This window comes from Bubalus bubalis, chromosome 13, assembly GCF_019923935.1.
Source record: "Bubalus bubalis isolate 160015118507 breed Murrah chromosome 13, NDDB_SH_1, whole genome shotgun sequence".
Classification (NCBI taxonomy): domain Eukaryota; kingdom Metazoa; phylum Chordata; class Mammalia; order Artiodactyla; family Bovidae; genus Bubalus; species Bubalus bubalis.
Window position 1 is genome coordinate 54,118,472 of NC_059169.1, and position 24,133 is coordinate 54,142,604.

Sequence of the window (24,133 nt, forward strand, 5' to 3'; positions counted from 1 at the left end):
AGTTCATGGTCTTTGCTTCCTCACCTCCAACCTCTCTACCCAACTCCAGACACTCATCCCAAGCACTCTGTGAGAATTCATCAATGCTGTCAGTAACAGTGACTTTGCCAAGTCCAGTGGTAATTCTGTCTTTTTTATTTGGATTCTCAACAATACTGACAGAACTGATCACTCTCCTTGAAATACTTTATTCCTGTTTCCCTGGCTGCTTCTCCATCTCTTTTGCTAGATTTTTCTGCCTCTTTCCATCTTCTAAAATGAGAACTCCAGGATTCAGTCCTTAGTACACTGTGAATATACTCACTCCTCCTTAAGCAATCCTATCCATTCTGTGGACTTACATACACTGAGCCACGGTAAACAGTGTACAAAAGGCTGATACAGTTCAGGAGTTAGCCTCATATACTATAAGGCTGACCAGAGCTTATCTTGAAAAGCAAAATTAAGTATCTTGAATTTAACATTTTATTTAGCAAAATTTAAATTGTAGCTACTCAGTAGTTACTAGAACAAAGAATAAGTTGTTCTTCAGTGACAATCTTCTGACGAAACAAAGAGACACAATGTGATGCGTCTTCCCATTTGACTTTCAAGGCACAACCATAAAAGAGGATAATCTTTGCTGAATCAGCTTGACTTAGATCATAATGCTCTTGGGCTCCATGGACAGGGCAGCCTGGTGCTCTCAGAGACAGGTCCACAGGCACAGCTGACAGTCCAGAGAGGAGCACCCACTCAGGAGGATGCCTAGGATCTTCCAGAGGGTGAGGCTTGGGCTCTGCTGGGCGCTGAGCTAGATGGGGGTCTGGGGAGGTTGCAGTCGTGTTGGGAAGAGCTGATTTGAGAGCATGAAACCGACAAGTTAGAGGAAAACACCCATCCTGACATGACAGCAGGCGAGTGTCTTAAGTCCAAATGTTTGAGACACCCACTTCAGTATAGCTACCTAGACCTATATATTCCTCTTTTCCTACATCAGTTTAAGCTGTCTTTTGTAAACAGCAGAGTCTGAAAGAACATTGTTAAAAGGTGTAGAAGACTTGGGACAGTCATGAGGAGACAGCGGGCAGAGCTAGCCCCAAGGAAGAAGCCCAGCTCTACCAATTGTCCAGCCCCAAGAAGACTGAAGGTGGCCTCATTTGAGTGGCAAACAGTAATGTTTAAATTTCAAAAATTATTTATCCTGCTTCCTAATATTACTTAAACCACATAGTTCCATGAGGCAGGGTAAACTTGAAATCAGTGAAATAGTAATGATCTTTCAAAACTGAGCAGCTGAACTACACGACAGGTTAGATTAAATCAAACTTAATAAAAAGCACTTTATGCTATTAGTGTCCATACTCATCTTTAACATGAATTGGTTTTTCAAAAGGGGGACGACGTAGGGATGTTGAAAACAAAGTGAGACCAGCTTTGCGTTCATCTCATTCTGTTCCGTTTCCATAATGGAAGGATGGATCCACTATCATTTCTGTAGGAAGATACAATAAAAAATATCAGTTGGATATAACCAGTAGCCTTCAACAAGACAAATGACAGGACACTGAAGACCTCTGTTTTCACACTCATAATACAATTGGGAATGAACTCCCAGCGACATCGTCCAGGGGGCTAGTGTGGGAGCTGGAGACGTAGGGATCACGAGCTCTGGGTTGTGTCCTAAGCTGCAAGTGTCAACTCCAGATGTTTACTCGCCATCCCAATGTGAACTTTTCAATGTTTTCCTCAGATAACATGGGAACATACTCACGTTCACCAGTTTTCTTTGTTGCTGGCATCTCGCATATTCTGTCCTCCATGCCGAGGAAGGAACACGTTGATGGGTGACACCGCTCTAACTGCTACTGGAGATGCTAGGTTTGAGTTGTATTTTGATAAAATCTAAAAGAAAGCAAATTCCTTTTACTGCGCCATACAAACAACATAAATCTGAAGCCTTTATAAAACAGTCAGTAAAGGTCAAGGAAAATGTGAAGATATGGGTTATTTGAAGCAGAATGTTTAGCAGCACAGACATTCCACAGCGCAGAAGAGATGGAGATGTTAGAGGGTGAGCTTGGGCATACAGGCTGGAAAGCTTCTAAATGTACCACAGGTCAAAGGAAGCAAGCAGCAGGGCAGCCCCGAGAGCAAATCAGGCCTTTACAAAGATGCTCAAAGGAAAGATCAGCAGATGCACATAAAGATAGATAAAGATGCTCAAAGGAAAAATTATACAAAGAAGAACCTGAAGTATTAACTATAATTTTTCATAAAGAGCTGATATGTTAAATACAATATTTCCCTCCTTTAACACAGAAATAGAGAAGAGGCACTATGGCAAACTGGAGACTGTATGATGCTATAGACAGGAAATGCTCCTTCCTCAACTTATTATAATGCCAGGAAAGCAAATGCTTTACTGATATCTTAGGATGAGTCCCTTCCAATGGCATTTGGGTATTTCCCCAAGTATTCTCCTTCTCCATAAGCTAGGAAGGTTTCTATAATGGTTATTAAGAATTCCATTTGCTTAAGCACTTAACTAAGCCAAATACTTAACTTTATTAAGCGGGGATGCTCAAAGAATCAGAGTGGTTACTTAGTGGAATAGGTAGTTGTTATAAACCAGCCCAACAGACTGCTGGTAAATTATGTTGTACTAAAGAATCAGATACAAAAATAAAAACAAAACAAAGAATCAGATATTCTATGGGACTTCCCTGGCGGTCCAGTGGTTAGGACTCAGCACTTTCACTGCTGGAGCCTGGGTTCAATCCCTGCTCAGGGAACTAAGATCCTGCAAGCCATGTGGAGGTCACACAAAAAAAGAATCAGATATTCTAACATATTTAAACAAGTGCTTCTCAAACTGAGGTCCAAGACATCTGGACGTCTCAAGTTCAAGAAACCCTGATCCAAGTTATTCAGGGTTCTCCAACAATGGAGAACCAAAGGGTAAATGACATTTCTGATCTTGCCAGAAACCTCAGGGGAGACATGGTTACCAAGGTGATCACATTTGAACAATCATTAGAAAATATTTTAAGAATACATTTAAGAACATGAAATTAAGGAGAAAATGCCTTATGAGGGCACAAAAGTATAGTGACATCACAGGTCAGCTCTGAAGAGCCTTAGCCAGCTTAGATGGCCTTAACAGGCCAGAATTAAGATTTAGATCCATACCAGCACATTAGCCTGATAAATAATACAGTTTGTATCCATTTCAGGTCTTTTTGCAGGAAAAATAAACCAAAACAATAGCCTAGAAAAATAACCTGGCGAATATCTTCTGGAATCGTAGTAACTTCTGGAGGTGTAGGTGTTTTGAGCAGATTCTCGTAAGAAGAAATTGTAGGAGAAGAGGGATCTGCAAAATTCTCAAAGCACTCGTCTGAATTTGAAACTAATGATGTACTTTCTTTTGTTTCTAAGTCATTTGATGAACTGTTTGTGGATACCTATTGAATAAAAAGAAATCATTAAATTACAGGGGTATAAAGTAATATAGTGATAAAAATTGTTCATCAATCGTTAGCTCTGTTGGGATCTCTAAGGAGGCCCAAAGTGACCCCCTCTTCCCTGACCGAGAACGAAATACAATCAAGGACACAAAGAAAGGGCATGGGGAGGACACAGCACCATGTTCATTACGTGGGGCTGAGGGAGGGCTGCACGTGCAGTCTAAGCAGACTGGCTGGCTGAGCCCCAGATTTAGATGGATTCACCATCCAGACTCGGGCAACTCTATCCTGGCCAAGCCAGAGTCACAGCGATGAGGAGCTCTGCCAGGGAGGTAGTGGCCCATTCCCACTGACCCGGCCTGTCTCCCCAGGGGCAGAGGGAACACTGAGGGGGTGCCTTCCACATGGCCAGGAACACAGTGGATTACAACAAGGTACATGGTGCAATTATACATTAATAAAATTTAAAAAACTGAAAGTGAGTGCCTCAGCTGCACCAGACACATTTCACGTGCTCAGTAGCTGACTCCCAGCCGGAGAACACACAAGTACAGACCATTTTCATCACTGCTGGAGGATCCGCTGACGGCCCCTCTACCAGAACTGGTTGTCTAAGTGTGCATGACAACTTGACACAGGGATGAGATTTTGCATACACAGTACATTTGTTCACTGGGAAAATTTTGGAATAAAAGGTGTAAGAATCACCCATTTTGGTGTTTCTATCCATTATTCTTCCTTAAAATATATGTGTATGTGTGTACATGTATACATACACATACGTATCACTGTCCACATTACATTTTTCTTGAAAACATTCTATGTTCTTATCTGTTTTTTAAAACATGCTTGCCACATGACACTGGATCTTATGGATTTCCTTAATAAGCTTTTTCCCCCTTTATCATTTGACATTTGTTCCCATGTTCTGCTTTTATAAATAAGGGCCATAACTTTACTGTTAAAAATCTCTGTCCCAATATGCCTGAGAATAAATTCTGGTTAAAGGGTGTGAAAAAAATGGAAAGCTCTGGATACATGCTGCCAAATGATCCTCTGGAAATACTAAATACACTCCCTAAGGCTACTGCAGCCTATGTATTCTAAACAGACTGACTGCGTCTGGAAATAGTGTGTCGGATTCACTAGGGATGGATGTTTACCATAGCTGTGCTGGTCTTCGTAGAAGGGACTTTCAAACCAGGAGTGCAGAATGTAGGTGCCAAGGGAGAATGTGTGTGCTCAGCATCTAGAAGACACATACAAGGGCATGAAAATACAGATCTAAAAGACTTTAAGTTTTATAAAATTTGTCTGTATCAACTGTGCACTTTATTTTTAATAACTTAAAATATTCTAACTTTAGTGTGTACTTGACTGGAAAAAAAACAAAACTGTCCTATTCACAATCTAGTTATCGTTCAAAGTTCAAAGTGTTAGTCGCTCAGTCATGTCCAACTCTTTGTGACCCCATGGACTGTAGCCCGCCAGGCTCCTCTGTCCATGGAATTCTCCAGGCAAGAATACTGGAGTGGATTGCCATGCCCTCCTCCAGGGGATCTTCCTGACCCAGGGATCAAACCCATGTCTCCTGCATTGCCAGCAGATTCTTTACCATCTGAGTCACCAGGGATTAGCACTAATAAAAGTTGAGCAAGGTTGCAAGGTGCAAATGTAATGCACAAAAATGAACAGTTCTAGTATAAGCTCTACAAACAATAAAAACTATATTTGAAAAAGAATATGTTTTACAATAGCAATAAAAATATACCTACATATAAATCTATTAAAAACTGTATAAGACCTTTATGGGAAAATCAAATTTCTGCAGATGAAACATGAGGAGGAAGAGGTCAAGGAAGGTCAATTGCCTTTCAAGACATTAGGACTTACTCTAAAGCTATAGTAAGTAACTACAAGTTACTTGGTTAGTCAGGGATGGAAAAACAGCCATTGGAACAAAAAAAGAGATCCTAGCAACCATGCACAAAGAGAGATTTGCTGTCTGTTAACAAAGTGTGAAAGAAACCTTAAATACCAGAGAAAAGTAAATATGTTAGCAAAATAATTAAACTGGCAAAATTTTATCTAATCTAATCATCAAATGCTAGAAAGATGGAGAAACAGGAATTCAAACAATGTTGGAGACAGTAAACCAAAACAGCCACTCTATAGTATCATTTTAGCATTTTCTAGACTAAGTAAGGGATTCCCAGGTGGCTCAGTGGTAAAGAATCTGGCTGCCAACGCAGGAGATGCAGGTTTGATCCCTGGGTCAGGAAGATCCCCTGGAAGAGGATATGGCAACCCACTCCAGTATTCTTGCCTGGAAAATCCTATGGACAGAGCCCAGAGGGCTACAGTCCATGGGGTCACAAAGAGCTGGACATGGCTTAATGACTAAACAACAACTATCCCTTAAGAAACAAATAAAATATGGCTCTATTAATAAGCTTACACTTAACCAAAGTATTAATGGATAAGCCTAAGCATTCTGTTCCTTCCATAAAAGATATTGCCAATGATATATTGAAGAATTTTAGTCAGTAAACTATTCTTTGGAAAACCCATTTCACTTCAGAAGGCATAAAGGTATCTTCCATTATAATTTTCTAAAAAGTTATAGTTCACTGGGAATTGATTTCTGAGTGTGGTGTGAAAGAGGTAGTGGTTCAACCTTTTTTTTTAAAGGCCTCTATTTAATATAATCATGCTCTTATAAGTTGAGCTCAGCTTACTATGAGTCAGCTGTATTTTTTCAAATTGTTTATGCCATCAGGACTTGTTAATTTAGTAAGAAGTCAGTGAAGTTAGCACTGAAAGAGAATTTTTCTGAAAATATGTCCAAAACTTTAAAGACTTGACAGAATAGTTACCTTAAAAAGTTTCCAATAAATTTGGTATAGATTATAATTATTCAAAATCATAAAACTCTAGGATTTTAAATTTTATATTTACATAAAAACCAATGTTTTCATGTTTGCTGGGACAAATGTGAAAACACTACATGAAAATATTTTAAGTTTTTCTACTATTAAAAAAATCCAAAATCTGAAATGATGGCTGATATATTCTGGGTGTGGTTTATGTAAGAAAGATAATCTAGAACTCTAATCAATAAGCTGAAGCTAAATTCAAACAAAAAAAATGTACTACTGGCTCTATATTAAAGATTGGTGAGTTAATATTTATATTTTAAGTTAAAATGTTAACAAACAAGCTCAAAAACACTGAATATAATCAGGAAGAGTGTGAACAACAGAAAACTGTATTTCTCTTGTATGAAATCATACTGAACCTGAATGGAATGGTACAATGGTACACTATATAATTCAGTATTATGAACCGAGAAGATGCAGAAGGCTATTAGAATGTCTTAGGTGATAGGACCATTTATTGTACAAAGATAGTCTGCAAAGAGTATGGCTGAGAAATAACTTGAAATTCATACTTACTGTTTTTTCCCAATGGCTGGGTTATGAGGCCAGGAGTGGCAAAGACATTATCATTGGGCACTGGTTCTGTTTCTATGGTCTCACTGGTGTGATTCATAGGGAAATATTAGAGTTAAAAAAAGTTAATATTAAATCTCTGGAAAATTATTTAACCTTATTATATATCATTAAGTCTGGACATTCAATTATGTTTTATGGAAGATAAATTCCATGGAAATCTTTTTTCTTTTCTTTTTTTAAATGTATATCCATAGCTCAAAAAAGGTTAAGAACTATTTTGTATTGGCAGCTTTGACTTAGAAGTGGTTAAAAGTCTTTGACTTAGGGAATTTCCTGGTGGTCCAGTGGTTGGGATTCTGCTTTTTCCACTGCAGGGGGTGCAAGCTGGATCCCTGGTTGGGGAAGCAGGATCCTGCATGCCACACAGTCCAAAAAAACAAAAAATTGACTTCAAGGAAAGCTGTGAGTTCAACTCCTTGGTTCAAATATAGAAACTGTTAGCTCTTGGCTTCAAAATCATAAAGTGGAATTTTATACCAGTATACAGACAGAGATTAAGAACATTTTTTAGACTAAGACTGACTCTGCCATCTTATTAAAGTTGTTCTAGCCAATTACCCAGATGTCTGAAATATAGTTATAAAAAAGAACATCACTGAATACAATAAAATAGTTCAATTAACAAACTGTCCTAGTGTAATTTACTGAATAATCTTTACTTGAAAAACATCTTCAGTACATATTAAATCCTTAGGTAAATTAGAGGCTGTTTCTTGGCTATTCTGTTTCTGCAATAGGTCCATTCTGTCACAATTTTATACTGTTTTACTTACTGTAGCTTTATATATTTTAATAACCAGTAAGTTAAATCCCCTCATTACTGTTATTTTTCATTATTTTCTTAGTTATCCTTACTTTTTATTATTCCAAATCATTTGAATAGTTTTCTCACACATCCCTTATGCTCCACCTTAGAGGAAATAAAAAAAACCTAAGGTTTTATTTTAATTGTATGATATCCATAAATTAACTTGATACGATTAAACATCTTAGTAATATTCAGTCATTCTGCTAAGGAACATGGTATACTTTTTCATTCTAATTTTCCCTTTAACTTAGAAATGTTTAGTGGTTTTATTCATATAGGTCTTTCACATACAACTGCATGAGTATTTTACTTTTTTGTTGAGAATTTTCATGACTTTCCCCCTGTATTTACCAACTAGTTATAATAAAATATGGCAAAGCATATTATTTTAAGTAGTTATCTTATATAAAATAAATCTTACATCAGCTTCTACAGATTTTAGCTGTGCCTTTCTCAAGTTGCCCAGGTACAAAACATGGCCTAGAAATACATCACGGTAATCTTTATTTCTGTTTTGTATCTCATTACATTGGCTACAACATTAAGAACGTTAAAAAAAACAAAAACAAAAACAAAATAAAACCAATGATGTTTAATAATGGTGACAGCTTCACCATTAAGTTAGATATTCACATTATCACATTAATGAAGTATCCTTTTACTGAGAGTTAACAATTTAAATGAAGAATGGGTGTCTAATTTCATAAAATTCTTGACATCTATTGAAATTATCCTACTTTTTTTTTTTGAATCATAGGAAACTTATATTTTATGAGTTTCCAAATACTCCTGTCTCTTTTCTCCAATTGTTTTTTTCTGACAGTTTGAGTTGAATGTTTATTTTCCCTTTTTAATAACTACAGTTCTTAACGATATGCATTTAAGAGTGGTACTTTGATATGTGGTATTTTCATTTTAACATTAATTACCACTTCTATACTGATCACTCCCATATCTCTTCAGTGTAGCATGGAATTCATCACTGTGCTTCAAATTCGTATTTCAATACCTAAGCTTAAGAGTACCTCAAAACCAACATGTAAAGAAACTCAACACTTTTACCTCCAAGCTGTGCTCAGTTGTGGCTGACTCTACAACCTCATGGACTGTAGCCCACTAGGCTCCTCTGTCCATGGAATTTTCTAGGCAAGAACACTGGAGTGGGTTGCCATTTTTCTCCAGGGACCCCCAAGCTGCAGGTATTCTTTTAGTTCCTGAGCAACGAATCAGAAATCTGTGCTCTATCCTAGATCCTCTTTTCTTCCCAAGTTTCCATACCAAGTGTTTTCAGGCTCTTATTCAAAATCTTCTATTTCTTCTAAACCAAGGAAACTAATAGTTCACACTTTACTGATGGAATTGGTGATTCAGAGAAGTTTGAAATATGAAGTATCTGGAAACCTTTGAAAGAAAAGTATTGTCTGAGATTTCTTCTAGGGGGAAAAAATCAATAAATACAAAAGATTAAGAAAGTTAAATAAAATATTTCTTTTAAGAAAGCTGCTTACCTGTTAGTTTTCACATTTTTAAGTCCAATTGTGTAATCGTCATTTAAACACATAGTATATTCAGAGATACCAAAGTGTTCTAATTTAGGAGTTACACACTCAAAATCATCCATCTTTAGTGCACATTTTGGAGTTTTTACTAGTGAGTGTTTGGAAAATGGAGTTAAAATTTTTGGCTCTTCCTTCTGGTTGTTTACTGCTTGGGGAGGGTTTGGTAGAACTTGGGATACGATGTACCGCTCAAGTCCAAAATCAGAAAGTTGTGGACTACGCGGTGACTTCTCAGAAACAGAAGTGCTTGCAGCAGCAGAATCCAACAAATCATCTTTCACGTCAGGCTTCTCAGGACGTTCACATTCACTGGACTCTGGTTTCGAGTCGGTGACTTCTTGCTCATCCACTGAGAGGAAAAATCAAGGTCATATTCTGGTCAAACATCAAACTAGAAAACGTCATGTACTACAACCACATAAAACAGCTCCATCTGAAATGTCCCCAATCAGCAAAAGCTCTCTCTTTATTTTCTAAGGAGAAAATATTCTTCTTTTTAAATTTCAATTGTACCTTTCACTTTCTGACATGTACTGCTTATATCTCCATATTTCATCTTAATGATACATCAGAGGAGGGAAGTAAACTGTTCAAAGATGAAAAATCAGTACCCACAAATAAAACTGCAATTTCTTAACCCTAACCCTATAGATCCCTGTCAGAATCTTTTGGGCTCAAAGGCAGAGAAAAGGGGTAAGTTTAGGCTGTACATTTACTTGACCAACTAAGAGATCCAACAGATTGAGGGAAATGAAGAGGCACACACTTTTTCTTTGAAGACATTACGTTCCTTGTTTTAATTGGCAGCTGAAATGAACTAGGACAGGATTTTGTTTTTGTCTGCATAACCCATGACACATTAAAGCTGAAGGATGCACCATTAAAAAAAAAGTAAGGTTATAAAAACTTTGATTTCCTGGCTTTTGGCCCTTGAAGAGCTGCTGATTCAGAATTGTGTTTTGGCACTGTGCTTTCTGTTAATTCTGAGAAACGTCAGAAGAACTACCAGAAAAACTACTGCTGAATTGATTACAAGGCTGTCACTGATGAGTTTAATAAAATAAAGTCATCACCATTATTACTACCTCTTAGGGAGGTACTTATTGGCAGCTCTATTTCACTAGTGAGGAAAAGTAATTTAGAGAAGTTACTAGTACAGTGGAACCAGTTTCTGAGTAACCAAAGTCAACTTGTTCACACCAAAGTCAACTAAATTCTTTCCATTATACCATGCAGGCTGTTTAACTTACCTTTCATATATCTCAATATGTACATATTTGTTGAATCTAATTAATTTTTTATTTACACACAAAGATCATTTTCATAACAGAAATGAAGACACTGAAGCATACTGAAATTAGTTCCTTACAGGTATGGGTATAACACTAACAACAATAGTTAACAATGGATGATTAGCATACAAGGTCCCGTTCTAAACAAATTTTGTCTCATTTAATTCTTACACAACCTCAGAGGTAGCTACTATTAAACATCTCTACTTTACAGGACTTCCCTGGTGGTCCCGTAGTCAGAACTCAGCACTTTCAGGGCTGTGGCCCTGGTGGGGTCAGAAAACAAACAAAATCTCTACTTTAGAGATGACAAATTCAGGTACAAAGTAACTGGTCAAAGATGAATATAACTAGCAGGTAGTGAAATTAGATTTGAACTCAGGCAGTTTGACTCTAAATTCTAAAACACCATGCTCTCCTACCCGTCATCAGCATTTTATAACTAAAAAGGACTTTATGAATTTACATAGCCCAAAATTTCTCATTCTATGGAGGAAGAAACTGAGAGTGAGAAAGTGAAATACCATGGCTTAGTCTCTCAGCTATTTATTGTCAAAACTGACCAACAACCAGATATCCTTAAGTCATGTAGGTTTATCTTGCACCCTTCTTTCATTGAGCACTGTATTGGTTCTCATCTAGCATTTGTAAAGGAGAGCAAGGACTGCCTTCACACTGCACTACCAATCAGCACTGCATCCAGAACACAGGGATTGCTGAATAAACGATCAAATGTCTATTACATAATGGCAGAATCAGAACTAGAAACGATGGGCAACCCTATAGTAGTCTTAATTATGCTGCTTTAATACTAAAACAAATGCTATTAAAGGCTAGTTATTCACACCTGAATTTTTCTTGGCACGTGGAGTATATCCATACTTCTGGAAAAACTCTTTTATTTTCATGATATCCATTGAATTCTTTCTCATCAATATTTTTGTTAGTTTTATGAAACCAATGTTTTCTTGACTTTCCAAGTTTGCTTTATCAAGAAGAATATTGACATCATCCTTTCATGAAAAAACAAAGTACATTTTAATTTAACATTTGACTAAGTCTATTTATAATTTTGTAAAAATTACCACATAAAAATGATAAATTAATATTGTAGGAGTGATACCTTTAGAATTCGTACTTCTGAGTTAAGGTCATGTAGAACTCTCATTGGACAGTCTTCAAAGTCTTCAATATGAATATTGAATGGAAAAAGTATAACAATGAAAGGAAAAAATAAGAAAATAGAAAATATAATTTTTTTAGAATCATAAAATCTTTATATAGAAAAGTACAGAAATATATAGTTTGATGAACTTTCAAAGTGAACATATCTACACTGATAAGCAGGTAAAGCTTTATGGAAAGCAATTCTGCTGTATATTAAAAATCCAAAACCATTCATACAATTCTGTGTCTTATAGCATTATCTCAACCATGTAAACAAAGTCAAGCGTAACAAAGCAACAGCGAAAAATAAGAATAGTAGAAAAGCTATTGAAAATTAATAGCGGTGTCTTCTGGTGGTGAGGTTGTAGGAAAGATTTTCTACTTTCCCATTACCTCAAACTTTTTGCTGTGCACATACATTGTTTTCACAGTCACAAGCATAAACATTTTGAAACGGCTGAAAAACTATCGACAACATTATTAAAGTAAAAGGAGTCTGTGCCTACAGGGTGCAATATTTTAAGGCATATTACAATTATGACACACAAAATAATCTCAAAATCTGAACTACTCTTCCAAAAACTTAAAAAAAAACCCCTAATACAAATGTCAGTGGTGGAGAATTCTGCCTTATTAGAAAGCAGTGTTGAGTACTAGCGTTTCTGTAGGCAAAACGAATTGTTGGGGAAAATACACTACGACTGTGGGCTATTTGGGTGAGACCAAGGACCACCTGACCTGCCTCTTGAGAAACCTGTATGCAGGTCAGGAAGCAACAGTTAGAACTGGACATGGAACAACAGACTGGTTCCAAATAGGAAAGGAGTACGTCAAGGCTGTATATTGTCACCCTGCTTATTTAACTTCTATGCAGAGTACATCATGAGAAACTCTGGGCTGGATGAAGCGCAAGCTGGAATCAAGATTGTCGGGAGAAACATCAATAACCTCAGATATGCAGATGACACCACCCTTATGGCAGAAAGTGAAGAGGAACTAAAGAGCTTCTTGATGAAAGTTAAAGTGGAGAGTGAAAAAGTTGGCTTAAAGCTCAACATTCAGAAAACTAATATAGCATCCGGTCCCATCAATTCATGGGAAATAGATGGGAAACAGAGGAAACAGTGGCTGACTTTATTTTTCTGGGCTCCAAAATCACTGCAGATGGTGATTGCAGCCATGAAATTAAAAGACGCTCACTCCTTGGAAGGAAAGTTATGACCAACCTAGACAGCATATTCAAAAGCAGAAACATTACTTTGTCAACAAAGGTCTGTCTAGTCAAGGCTATGGTTTTTCCAGTGGTCATGTATGGATGTGACAGGTGGACTATAAAGGAAGCTGAGCACCGAAGAATTGATGCTTTTGAACTATGGTGTTGAAGACTCTTGAGAGTCCCTTGGACTGCAAGGAGATCCAACCAGTCCATCCTGAAGATCAGTCCTGGGTGTTCACTGGTAGGACTAATGTTGAAGCTGAAACTCCAATGCTCAGAGCTGTCTCATTTGAAAAGACCCTGATGGTGGGAAAGATTGAGGGCAGGAGGAAAAGGGGACGACAGAGGATGAGACGGTTGGATGGCATCACCGACTCAATGGACATGGGTTTGGGTGGACTCCGGGAGCTGGTGATAGACAGGGAGGCCTGGCATGCTGCGGTTCATGGGGTCGCAAAGAGTCGGGTACGACTGGTCGACTGAACTCAACTGAAAGTCACTTCACGTGTCAAGAACAGTGCAGAGAAGCTGCTATCAAACGACACGTTTCCTCTTTTGGTCGTGTTTTTATTAGCACACACTCCGTGGACTTGAAGACCGCCCCCAGCCCCCGGGATGGCAACTCACACTCTTCACTGCCCCTCCCGCGGCTCACTCACCGCTGTCCTCTCCTTCCAGCGCTCGCTGCAGCCGGGCCGTCTCGCTGTCCAAGGTGACGGCCAGAGACCGCAGCTTCCCGCAAAAACCTCGGATCGGATCCATAGGAGAGGCCGGCTCCCCGCCTCAGAGCTCGCGGCCGTTTGAATTCCGGCGCCGGAAGCGCCATTGGTTCCCGTAGCCGCGAACGGCCTTTCTCGCGATAGGTGAAGCCTCACGCGAGGAGACAACAGCGGATCGGACTGGGATCTTCCGGCATCCCACTTCCGGCGTCGTTCCCCGTGGTGCGGAGCGCGCCCTGAACGCACGGCTAGTGAGTGGGGCGGCGCGGGGTGAGGCGGCCTGCGGGAGGCTGCGGGGCTCCCCTGTCCCATTTCCCGCATCCAGCGCGCAGTCATCTCCTCTCTTTTCCTCGGCAGGCGCCATGTTCCTGACCGCGCTCCTGTGCCGCGGCCGCATCCCCGGCCGGCAGTGGATCGGGAAGCACCGGCGGCCGCGGACCGTGTCGGCACTGGCGAAGCAGAATATGATCCGTCGCCTGGAGATAGAAGCGGAGAACCACTACTGGCTGAGCCGGCCCTTCCTCACGGCCGAGCAGGAGCGCGGCCACGCGGCGGCCCGCAGGGCGGCCGCCTTCGAGGCGCTCAAGGCGGCGCAGGCCGCCAAGTTCCCCGCGCACCGTCGGCTGGAGGACCAACTCGACCACCTCAACGTCACCAGGAAGTGGTCCTGACCGTGAGCCCCGCCGGCCCCCGGCCCCACACGCTCCACTGCCCGCAGGCGGGGCTCGTCCGTCCTTGAGGGACGGTACAGGCATGGCCTGCGTCACAAGCGACATAAACGTCATTTGTACGAAGCCGCAATAAAGCTACCAACTGTGCTTTTTGGGCGTCAGTGCGAGATTCTTGTTGGGGCTTGATCACGCAGCCGTACCTTCTGTCAACAATAACTGACTAAACGCAAATGGAAAAAACGAGCTTTTTCAGTTAAACAGACTCAAGGAAATAACGTTTTCTGCTGAGATTTACCTCTAAAAGTGGACAACTGAAAATTATGTTTAGTAAAAGCTGAATTAAAGCTTTTTTGATAAACCCATCTGTATCTTTGGCCTAGGTAAGCTACAGTGTAGTCACAGTCAAGTAATACTTGTGGTTATTAGTAGATTATTTAGAAAATAGTAGAAAATTAGTACATTCTTATTTCTAACTCAACACTGTATGTTACCTGATTTTCAAGATGGCAAAAATCAGCTATTCTTTCACTTTGTAAATATCAGTTTATAACAATAACAACTACTGTTCAAATACAGGACTTTATTTATTAATAAAGTAAATCATCATCATGATTTTGGGAGAAAAGTTTTAAAATGTTCAACCTTCACGTTAATGTAGGTTAGGCCACCCAAAGACAAAAAAGCAAAGATATCAAAGTCATGGTCCAGGGTTACACTCATGAGAAACAAATACAAGACTTATGGGACTTGTTAAAACAAACTGTATTCCAAATTCTTTTATATAAAAACATTAAAGATCACCTTAAAATAGTGTCCATCTTATGGGCATAGACTCATCTGCAATCGTACAAATATGATAAACTCAACTAATCACTTTCTGAAGCTTTTAATACAAATACAGTTCCTTGCTGCTTTATGCAACTCAACAAAATATAAAGTGAAGTCGTTAGAAAAATATGGACCTTTCTGAATCTATATTGCATTTTAAATTGAAATTGGAAAATACAGTTCAGATCATATGAAACATGATTTCAGGTTTACATATTAGCTGTATCAGAATATTAAATATGGTCTTTATTTTGGCTGAAATGCAAAAATATGGTTAATTTCTCAACAGGTTAGTTAAAAATACTTTGCATTGGTAGCAGTGCTAGTCCTAGAACAACATGTAAGAAAACATTTGTAAGTCATTTGTCTTCAGCGCTGCAAATACGCAGATCCTAACACTAAGCCCTTATATGCATCTGCTTTAAAGATGATGGAAGGGAAATCTCACATAACTGAAAATCTGTAATTTAAGCAATGGGACAAACAGTCAAAATCTGCTTTCAACAGAAATAAAATTCAAGTAAACATTGCATATTTGATTTAAGCTAAGTTCAATTAACTTTTAGGACACACTGGGTCATAACCACTAAATATGTAAAAGGATTAAAAAAAAACTTTCACATGCAAAGATGAAACTGCTTTTGTAAGCGGTGCAAGTTTAGTGACCACTAAGCTGCAGCTGCTCTTTGGTTTGGCACAGTGACAGTGGTCAGATGTCTCAGGTACTGAATATTCAAGTCAGTTTGTACCCAGGTAAAACCAAGTTTCCTGTCTTAATTTGTTTTTAATGGCAATGGCAAGACCTGAAATTCAACTTTCCTTTCCTTAAATATCACAACTGTTCAAGTGCTTGAAGCAACAAAGATGGTACTAGTAAATTTTGACAGGGCTTCATTTTGACCATTTCACCCCAAAGGTTGGCAGCACTGATCTGTAGCAGCTGAAATACCAAGGAGACAGCCTTTCCTTGGTTCCCATCCCACTGCAGGCCCTTGCTGAATAGTCATTAACATGTATGAATAAACTTGGTCAATTATTATTTAAAACGTGGCAGACATTGGCCATAAATTAATTAAACCAAAGGTAACAAAGGCTTTAGCTGAAAATTTCTGAAAAGGTGTATACTATGTTATTAAAAAAGATGATATTAAATGACAGAAATTGAAAGAACTTAAAGCACCAAGATAGGTTAAGGGGAAAATTAAGTTTCCTCAGTTGTTAATCAGGTGCATGCAAATCTTTTGACTTGAATATAGAAATGTCCATAAAAAGTACCAGGAGGACATTTCTGAAAGCAGGCATATACATTTAAACATTTGACATTTCCTTATAATAGGCAAACTGCCAGACTAAAGTGATGTTTCTGGTTGGAAACTGATACCCCTTAACTCTCATAAACATTTTCTAGAATCAAGATTATTAAGACTACCGTGTTGAAATAAAGGTAGAAGCCGTATTATAGTATTCCAAATTGTATTTTCAAAGCTAACTCATTCCTCTAGTTCGAAGGGGAAAAAAATTACTTCCTTTTAAAATCTAGTAATATAGCCCATGAAGTTAGACAAATCCTGTAAACTGTAAACCTGCAATAGATGGCTACAAGATTTATGCTACATTAGGAAATTACAGAGCTATCCCTAGTATACTGTTTGACGTCCAAAAATATTTGTGGGACAAATGTAAAGTAAGGTATTGTGCAGAATTAGAAATCGAAGAATGTTAAAGGTTGTCCCATCCAAATCATTTATAACACACCTTCCCCCACTCCCATTTTACAGATGAGAAAACTAACTGGGATATTTATAGATGCTGGTTAAAATCTACCCACTTCCAGCAGCAATCAATCAGTTTTGACCGAACAGTATAAACAGGAGTAACATCAGTACATTGTTCCTCCTTATAGGATACGAATTCTAATCTTTAGAGTTAATGCAGCAATTTCTGTCACGTAGATTAGACTTCAAAAGGAAAAGGGGATAAGCGTCTAGGCAGAAGGGTTGCTGTTAGGAAGTCAGATTTAAAATCCTGCATATAAAAGTGAAATCCACCTCTTAGAGAATGGAAGTTTTGAATGACTGCTCAGGTGAGAATTTGTTTCTTGACAGTGGCTAGGGTTAACTGTTACACTGAACAGTTTTACCCTCCGTTCAAATGCATTTTAAGTTGCTGTCTAAGCTGTTACGGGATTAATGTAAAAAGTTTCAAAGCAAATATCAGTCTTGACTTGAAATTTGAAAGTCAACAGCAGGTAACACTGAAAACATATTCTAACAGCTTACTTATAGATTCTCTTTTTTCTTCTAGTCACTTCAACTCAATCCTACTGTGTCCAGTATTTCTATAGCACATGTAACCTTTGTTTCCCTACCCGTATAAATACCCATGAAAGTTCAACAAAAAAGTGCATTAAAAGCAAACACAAATGAAAAATTTCTTACACTGCCAAATTTTCTTTAAGCCTTGGGCACAAAACTACACATGGTTTAATTAATGCTTAGAACTAAGCCTTCAATGAATTATACAGATGTGCTCCAAATGATTATATTTAGGTATCTAAATCCTTCTGAGTGTTAATTTATAGCCAACAATAAAAAAATCTTTGTTAAAAATGTTGAAAAGTATAAAACAGTTAACTATAAATTAGCAAACACCAAATCTTTTTTTTAAAAAAGCAGTTATTTTCTTTCTTACACAGTACAAGCAGCAGTAATTTGCATATTATTATTCATTTTCAGCCACCATCCTGACCTAGATGTACTTAAGTTTTTAGCTTGTGTTTCTAGAGTGAAAATTTATATGGATACTAAGAAACAACTCTAATAATGTAACCCAGGTATCAAAAAAATGCATATGTCATGTTAACATGTGACCTGATAGCTCATATTATGGCATCTCATGTTATTATGAGAAAATGTTACTTCCAAAGGAAAATGAAGTCTCTTGTAGCTGTGAGTCAGTGCTGAACAAATGGGCTCATTTAAGATTAAGGCATCTTCCCGCTCTGGAGCAGTGCTTCTGTGGATCCAGCAATCTGTACAAAGGTTTCCTTTTTTAAAAAATAGATCTTCGTTTATACTTCAATTATTTCATCCCATTGATCATTTTCTTGCAAATAAAACAGAAAATATCAGTCCACAATGTTTTTATAAACCTATAAAACCAGAGACAATTGAATTATTAAAACTTGATTTTATATTTTTAAAAATAAGATTGATTAAACAGTTCTCTGGGCTAAGGTATAAAGCTGCTAATATAATAAGAAAGGAAATACTTTAATTCTGCTAATATGCTCTTAATAATAAAGGTTTTTAGAAGCTGAAGACAAGGGCCAGATCTCTCACTCTGTTTTCCTGAAGCCATCACATGAGCATTTTAATAGAGACTGAGGCTTACACTTTTCCCTTACTGTTAACCCGGGCCTAAGCTGAGGAGATTGCTACTGGATGTCTGTGGGAATTTCAGTGAAAGTGAAGTTGCTCAGTCATGTCCGACTCTTTGCGACCCCATGGACTGTAGCCTACCAGGCTCCTCCGTCCATGGAATTTTCCAGGCAAGAGTACTGGAGTAGGTTGCCATTTCCTTCTCCAGGGGATCTTCCCGACCCAGGGATCGAACTGGGGTCTTCCGCATTGCAGGCAGACGCTTTACCATCTGAGCCACCAGGAATTTCAGTGAGGATTCTTAAATAGGAGCATCAGCCATCATTCCACCTATACGCAGAAGAGTGCAGAGCCAGGACCGGGAGCCCTGTCTGAGGAGGACCAGCTCTCCCGGGGGCTGCCGGTGACATGTCATTATCGCGTGTGGCTCGGGCTGCCCCCTGCCTGCTGGGAGCCCCAACAAGGGCTGGTGATGTGCACATGGGCTCCAGGTCCTTGTAAGGAACTGAATGCTAATGACAAACACCCATGAGGCAGCAGATGTCCTAGATGAGATTACAGATAAGAACAGGACAACTGGGGTAATAAAGGTGTGTTGTCTTACACTGCTAAGTGTGTATACTTTGTTAGGCAGCGACAGGTAACCAATAAACACCACACATGGGTTTTAAAAAACCTAACAGCTGCACGTGATGCTTCTGAGCCAGTGAGCTCAGCTTCCACTGACACATGCACAGCTGTCTTCTCGAGAGCCCAGTGTCCCTGCGGGTCAGTGTCAGCACCGCCCTCACAAGGGCTCCTAGTCCTATTTAAGTAAACCTGTTCTGGCTACTGTTGCTGGGCAGAGGCCTGGGTACTCAGCTACAGAGAACTGCTTTCTGCTGCATCTTTTACCAGGTAAACAACATCAATGAACCTCTTAAGTCTTAGTCACTCTTCTCTGGATCAAATTTCTTCAGCACTGGGCAAAAGTCACCTTTTCCCCTTAAATAAATTAATAAGGTACCATTTACTGAAAAGGTTAGTTGTCCATATGCCAATCCTAAACAATTTTTATTCATTTCTTCATTAATCTACCAATAAATATTTAGTAAGACTGCGCTAGGAAAGGGAAGAAAACCGGGAGGTAGGCAGCTGTGACCTTTCAATCTGTCCTGAGCTATTTGATACCATAATGGAAAGAATGAGAAAGACTCAACTACAGACTCTTTTGAGAGTATGACATGCAAATAAAGGGCAATTTTTGGATAAATTACCTTTATACTGTCTTACCTTGCTCTTATTCAATTGGTTAGTTATGAACAAGTGGTACTCAGTTTTCTATTGCCACTGTTACATGGTTATTTGTCCCTGTAAGCACATAATTATATATGACATGACAGAAAAAGAAGTATTAGGTTCCTAACTAAATGGTAAAATTGATGATCACAGTAAAAGCAAGTCTTATGTAAGCACTAAATAGGCTTCTGGTGCCAACCATCTGTCTGCTGTTAGAACCCAGAAGGTAGGAAAGTAGTGCTAAGATCTGCAAGTCTGGTTTTCACACTAGGTGAAAATGTCCACTGGCTCTAAAGATGTTTAGCAGCAGTCATTTCAAGTCCAAAAACCTGATTTTCCCTTGACTTCACACTGAGGGAAGAATAACCTGGATGAAGGCCTTAATGATGTTAAGAGAATTTAAATGCTGCTTAAAGCCAAAGCAACAAGAAGTCAGAAATTCTGACAAGAAGTTTTCAAGGCTCTTTCCTACAGTTAGTTACAAGTTGATTGTTAGTTACAAATGGATCTGAATGTCCATTTTCCTATAGGGCCAGGAGAATATTATTACTAGTGTTATTAAGAACCACAGATACGTATAAAGCTAGCAAATGCTCAGACTACCTATTACAAACCCAGGCCTGACTCAAAATCCCACTTCTATCTTACCCACTGTTCTAGAACGTATCCACAAATTCATGAAATGATTAAGAGTCATCACTAAAAGGTTAAAATGTTAAAATATACTCAGTGTACTCTTTTTATACTAAGAAAAGACAGCCAAAGAGTACAAGGCATTCCAAAATTATTATCTTTTCGGGGACTTCCCTCATGGTCCAGTGGTTAAAGACTTCACCTCCCAACGTAGGGGGTGTGGGTTAGATCTCTGGTCAGGGGCTAAAATCCCACATGCCTTGTGGCCAAAAAACCAAAACAAAACAGAAGCAAAGTTGTAATGAGTTCAATAAAGACTTAAAAAAAAATATTTTCAAATAAGCAAAAACTATGACCCTAAAGAATAACCTTGTTTAAACATTATCCAGAATATTGTGCCTAAACAACTTTCTACATCTGAGGTGATGAAATACATGACTGGATAACAACAAAGAAAAACAAAAAACTGTGAACCAAAAACACAGCAGCAGTCACTACACTTCTCACTGAACCCTTGCCTCTGTGAAAGCTCCAAGTCAACACTAACAGCCTACAAAGTAGACGTTTTATTAAAAAGTTTCAAATATTTTAGTATTTTAAAATATCACATAGTGTATTTTGCTTTTTCCACATTTAATAAGTCTGGTGGTTTTAATTTTAAGCAGATGAAGTAATGTTTTCAGATGACAAACATTACCTGATCCGCCAACACCTTCTTCAGATCCACTCTCCAGCCACTGAGGGTCACTGTCCAACAGGCGGTTTTTTGATTCACTAAGCGGTTTGATAGGAAAGGGCTGATTTGAGCCAATACTGAAAGAAGAGCAAATCATTCAGTAAAGAGTTTAATGCTGATTAAGGGTACTTAATTAATAAGCAGCAAATTAGTATTCCTTTTCCTAAATACGTAAGGGCAACGCATGAGATCTCAGCACTCTGAAAAAATTCCATCTTCAAAAGAAAAATATGCCCCCAACCCCCGATTAAATGGCTCCCTAGACCCAAGAATCTGTACTCAGCACTGCCAACGAAAACAATTAGGCAAAAGAAAAATAGCTTCAGAGGCCAATCTGAAATGTGTTTAAAATGTTAATGTTAATCAAGAGCTGTAAGGTAGCACAGAACAGGTGAGGATCTAGGTCTGTGGCCAGGACAAAAAATTACCTGTCATTTCCCAAGTTTTCTGCTTTCTACCTCTGCAGTATAGATCTAAGGGGGAAAAATGATTCAGTGATTCAGTGCAGACTCATTTTTCTAGCTACGAGATCCAGGGAGGGAAGGGGTGGAGGAACACAAGAAGGAAGAAAAGGGAACTATTATTTTGGGGTATGCACTATGGGCCAGACACTGTGCTAGGTGCTTTCATAATCGCCAGCTTCACAACAACCCTGGAAATAGGATGAATCCTCCTTTCACAGAGCTGGCAGCTGAGGCTCAGACTAACTTGTCTAAGGCCCACAGGCCCATAGTAACTGTTAAGAGCTGAGGTCCCAAGGCCTTAGGTTCTAGGTTCTAAGGCCCATGTTTTAACAAAAGTAATCTATGACCCCTTATTCCCCACAGTTTATTTCTGGAGTAAATACATTTCAAGTGTTTCACTTTGACAGAGGTACCTCTATCTTCTTTAAAATTTAATCTAAAATGAACTATTTCTCTGAATTTATGAATCAGTGTGCTTGCCATACAAACTGTTGAGAAAATTTCCTCTAAGATGAATAAGAAAAAATTTTCTATTTGTATTTCTGAGTCCTCATTCATATTATTTTCACAGTCCAGTTAAAATCTGTTTATCAAAATAAAATGGAGAATAGTACAATGACTAACTTCTTTGAAAATATAACTGATATAAACCAACATAATCAAATCTCAAAACAGTCTCTGTTTCCAGGAAGACGCAGCACAGGTAGGGGAGTCGTGATTCCTTCTCTGCCCAGACACTTCCAGTGACACGAGCCTGTCTTGGCCCAACTACTAACAGCAGGCATTCATTTTCTCTCAAAGTGTTCCAGTTTGAATGGTTACCCTAAACATATCAGCTGTATGCATACATTGACCCTCAGTTAAAAACCTGAACAGAATTTATCTTTCCTGTCTCTGCCGGCTTGCCACATTCCTACTGTATTTATCTAAGTGTAACACACACACACACACACAGATTGCTTTACAATGAATTCTGAAAAACTTAACAACAAGAAGCACACCTTCTGGCACTTTCACTTTGGTTTGAGACAGAAGCTTGCTCTGGATCCGTCCCCACAAGGCGAGTCGGAAAACTGCAGCCATCACCCTGGCTGCAATAATGAAAAATACCAGTGATAATTTAATCATGTCAAGTTAAATCAAAATGGTCAAATTTAACACCTATTTTTCAGAAGCATGGTATAAAGAGATTACTGTAACTTGTCATTTCAGAGAATAATTTCTAAGATTTCTAATTCAGAGGGTTATTAGACTTCACTGAGGAAGTAAGTCTTTCTTTTATAATTTACATGCAATTAAAAACAATATCTTCTATGACTATTAAAATTATGATGACGTAAAGTTATGATACCTTAAGCAATAGATTCAAACATCTGGATAACTGACTTGCCTGTTACAATCACTTAAGATATCACAGATGCTCAAATTGAAATTCAAGATGTAAATTCCATATATTCATTCATTCAACAACATTCATTAAACAAATATTTATTGGATGGTCTAAGTAACAATTTAAATGTTAGGGATATATCACTGAATAAAAGAAAAGAAAATCTAAAAAAGTACAGCTATGCCTCACTTCCACATTCTTAAAACATCAAAACTGTGTCCAGTAGGGAGTTCCACTTCCAGCCAAGATGGATTAATGGGAAGATTTGACCTGCTGTCAAACAGTTGACAGACAACTGTTTTCCTAACAGGCCACACAGAACTGTGGTGTCTAAGAGAAGTGAAGCCAGCCAAGGAGTCGCAGTTTCTGCCAGAGCCTGAGCACCAGTGGGTAGGGGTGTGGAGGGGTTGTGTTGGCAAGCAGGGCAGGTGGTCTCACTGAGCTGAGGGGACAGAGCTGAGCAAGAGGAAGATGTGCAGATAAAGGGCTCCATGAATCTGCACAGGGCTCTACTTGAGCCTTGAGATGAATTCTCAGCCACGTTTGTGAATCTGGGAAAAGAGCAACTGCACGGTGGGGCCGCAGTGCACTGCCAGCGTGCACGTGACCCGCCAGAGCAGAGAGACTGCGCTGAACACTGTGATCTGGCGGGCACCCCGGTGGGCTCTCACCTCTGTTGTAGGATTAACTTGCCTGAGAGAAAACACTACTCTACACCAACCTACCAAAGGTTAAAACAAGCCTCAGGAGAACTCAGCTGAAACTCAAGTAACTTAACAGTCTGCCAAAACAAAATCCAACATTCTTTAAAGGGGGACAAATTTTAAATACTCAGAATTCGAAATGTCCACCATCCAGTCAAAAATTACTAGCATTTAAAAAAAGTCAACAGAAAAGGTTTAGAAATGACCATGAAAACCTGAAACATAGACTTAAATGAAGAGAAATGTAAGATATGAAGAAAGAACCAAATCGAGCTTCTGAAGCTGAAATATATATCTAAAATCTGAAATAAAAAACCTCACTAG

General features: G+C 38.7%; 3 protein-coding genes across 14 annotated transcripts in view; 1 reads left to right on the plus strand and 2 right to left on the minus strand.

Annotated features, from left to right (window-relative positions):
- Positions 1-451: 451 nt before the first annotated feature.
- Positions 452-13,975, minus strand: SKA3 (spindle and kinetochore associated complex subunit 3). Of its 2 annotated transcripts, XM_006073220.3 has the most exons (9): positions 13,666-13,974; positions 11,747-11,808; positions 11,471-11,636; positions 9,281-9,680; positions 6,905-6,987; positions 4,613-4,698; positions 3,264-3,446; positions 1,754-1,884; positions 452-1,474 (listed from the first exon to the last, which is right to left on the minus strand). In XM_006073220.3, exons 1-8 carry the CDS (start codon positions 13,766-13,768, stop codon positions 1,756-1,758), a joined length of 1,212 nt encoding a protein of 403 aa, XP_006073282.1. In that variant the 5' UTR covers positions 13,769-13,974; the 3' UTR covers positions 452-1,474; positions 1,754-1,755. The 2 variants fall into 2 exon arrangements, with proteins under 2 accessions (XP_006073282.1, XP_044783221.1); XM_044927286.1 differs by lacking the exons at positions 11,471-11,636; positions 11,747-11,808 and having other exon boundaries at positions 13,666-13,975.
- On the plus strand, positions 13,843-14,543 carry MRPL57 (mitochondrial ribosomal protein L57). 3 transcript variants are annotated; one of them, XM_006073221.3, is made up of 2 exons: positions 13,843-13,976; positions 14,083-14,543. In XM_006073221.3, exon 2 carries the CDS (start codon positions 14,088-14,090, stop codon positions 14,394-14,396), a length of 309 nt encoding a protein of 102 aa, XP_006073283.1. In that variant the 5' UTR covers positions 13,843-13,976; positions 14,083-14,087; the 3' UTR covers positions 14,397-14,543. The 3 variants fall into 3 exon arrangements, with proteins under 3 accessions (XP_006073283.1, XP_006073284.1, XP_006073285.1); XM_006073222.3 differs by having other exon boundaries at positions 13,876-13,976; positions 14,051-14,543; XM_006073223.3 differs by lacking the exon at positions 13,843-13,976 and adding an exon at positions 13,977-13,995.
- Positions 14,544-14,961: 418 nt separating this feature from the next.
- ZDHHC20 (zinc finger DHHC-type palmitoyltransferase 20) overlaps positions 14,962-24,133 on the minus strand; it is a 59,144-nt gene continuing 49,972 nt past the window's right edge. The window contains exons 10-14 of one of the 9 annotated variants that reach the window (XR_006544054.1): positions 22,717-22,806; positions 21,213-21,328; positions 19,877-19,954; positions 19,521-19,588; positions 14,962-18,375 (exon numbers count right to left, since the gene is read on the minus strand). Coding sequence is in view for 6 of the 9 variants with exons in the window: in XM_025262822.2 (XP_025118607.2) it covers positions 19,917-19,954; positions 21,213-21,328; positions 22,717-22,806 (244 nt within the window). In the remaining 3 variants the exon portion in view is untranslated. Of the gene's footprint in view, positions 18,376-19,498; positions 19,589-19,876; positions 19,955-21,212; positions 21,329-21,679; positions 21,725-22,716; positions 22,807-24,133 lie in introns of those variants that run through there. The other 8 variants (XM_025262824.2, XM_025262823.2, XM_025262822.2 and 5 more) reach the window with 8 other exon arrangements.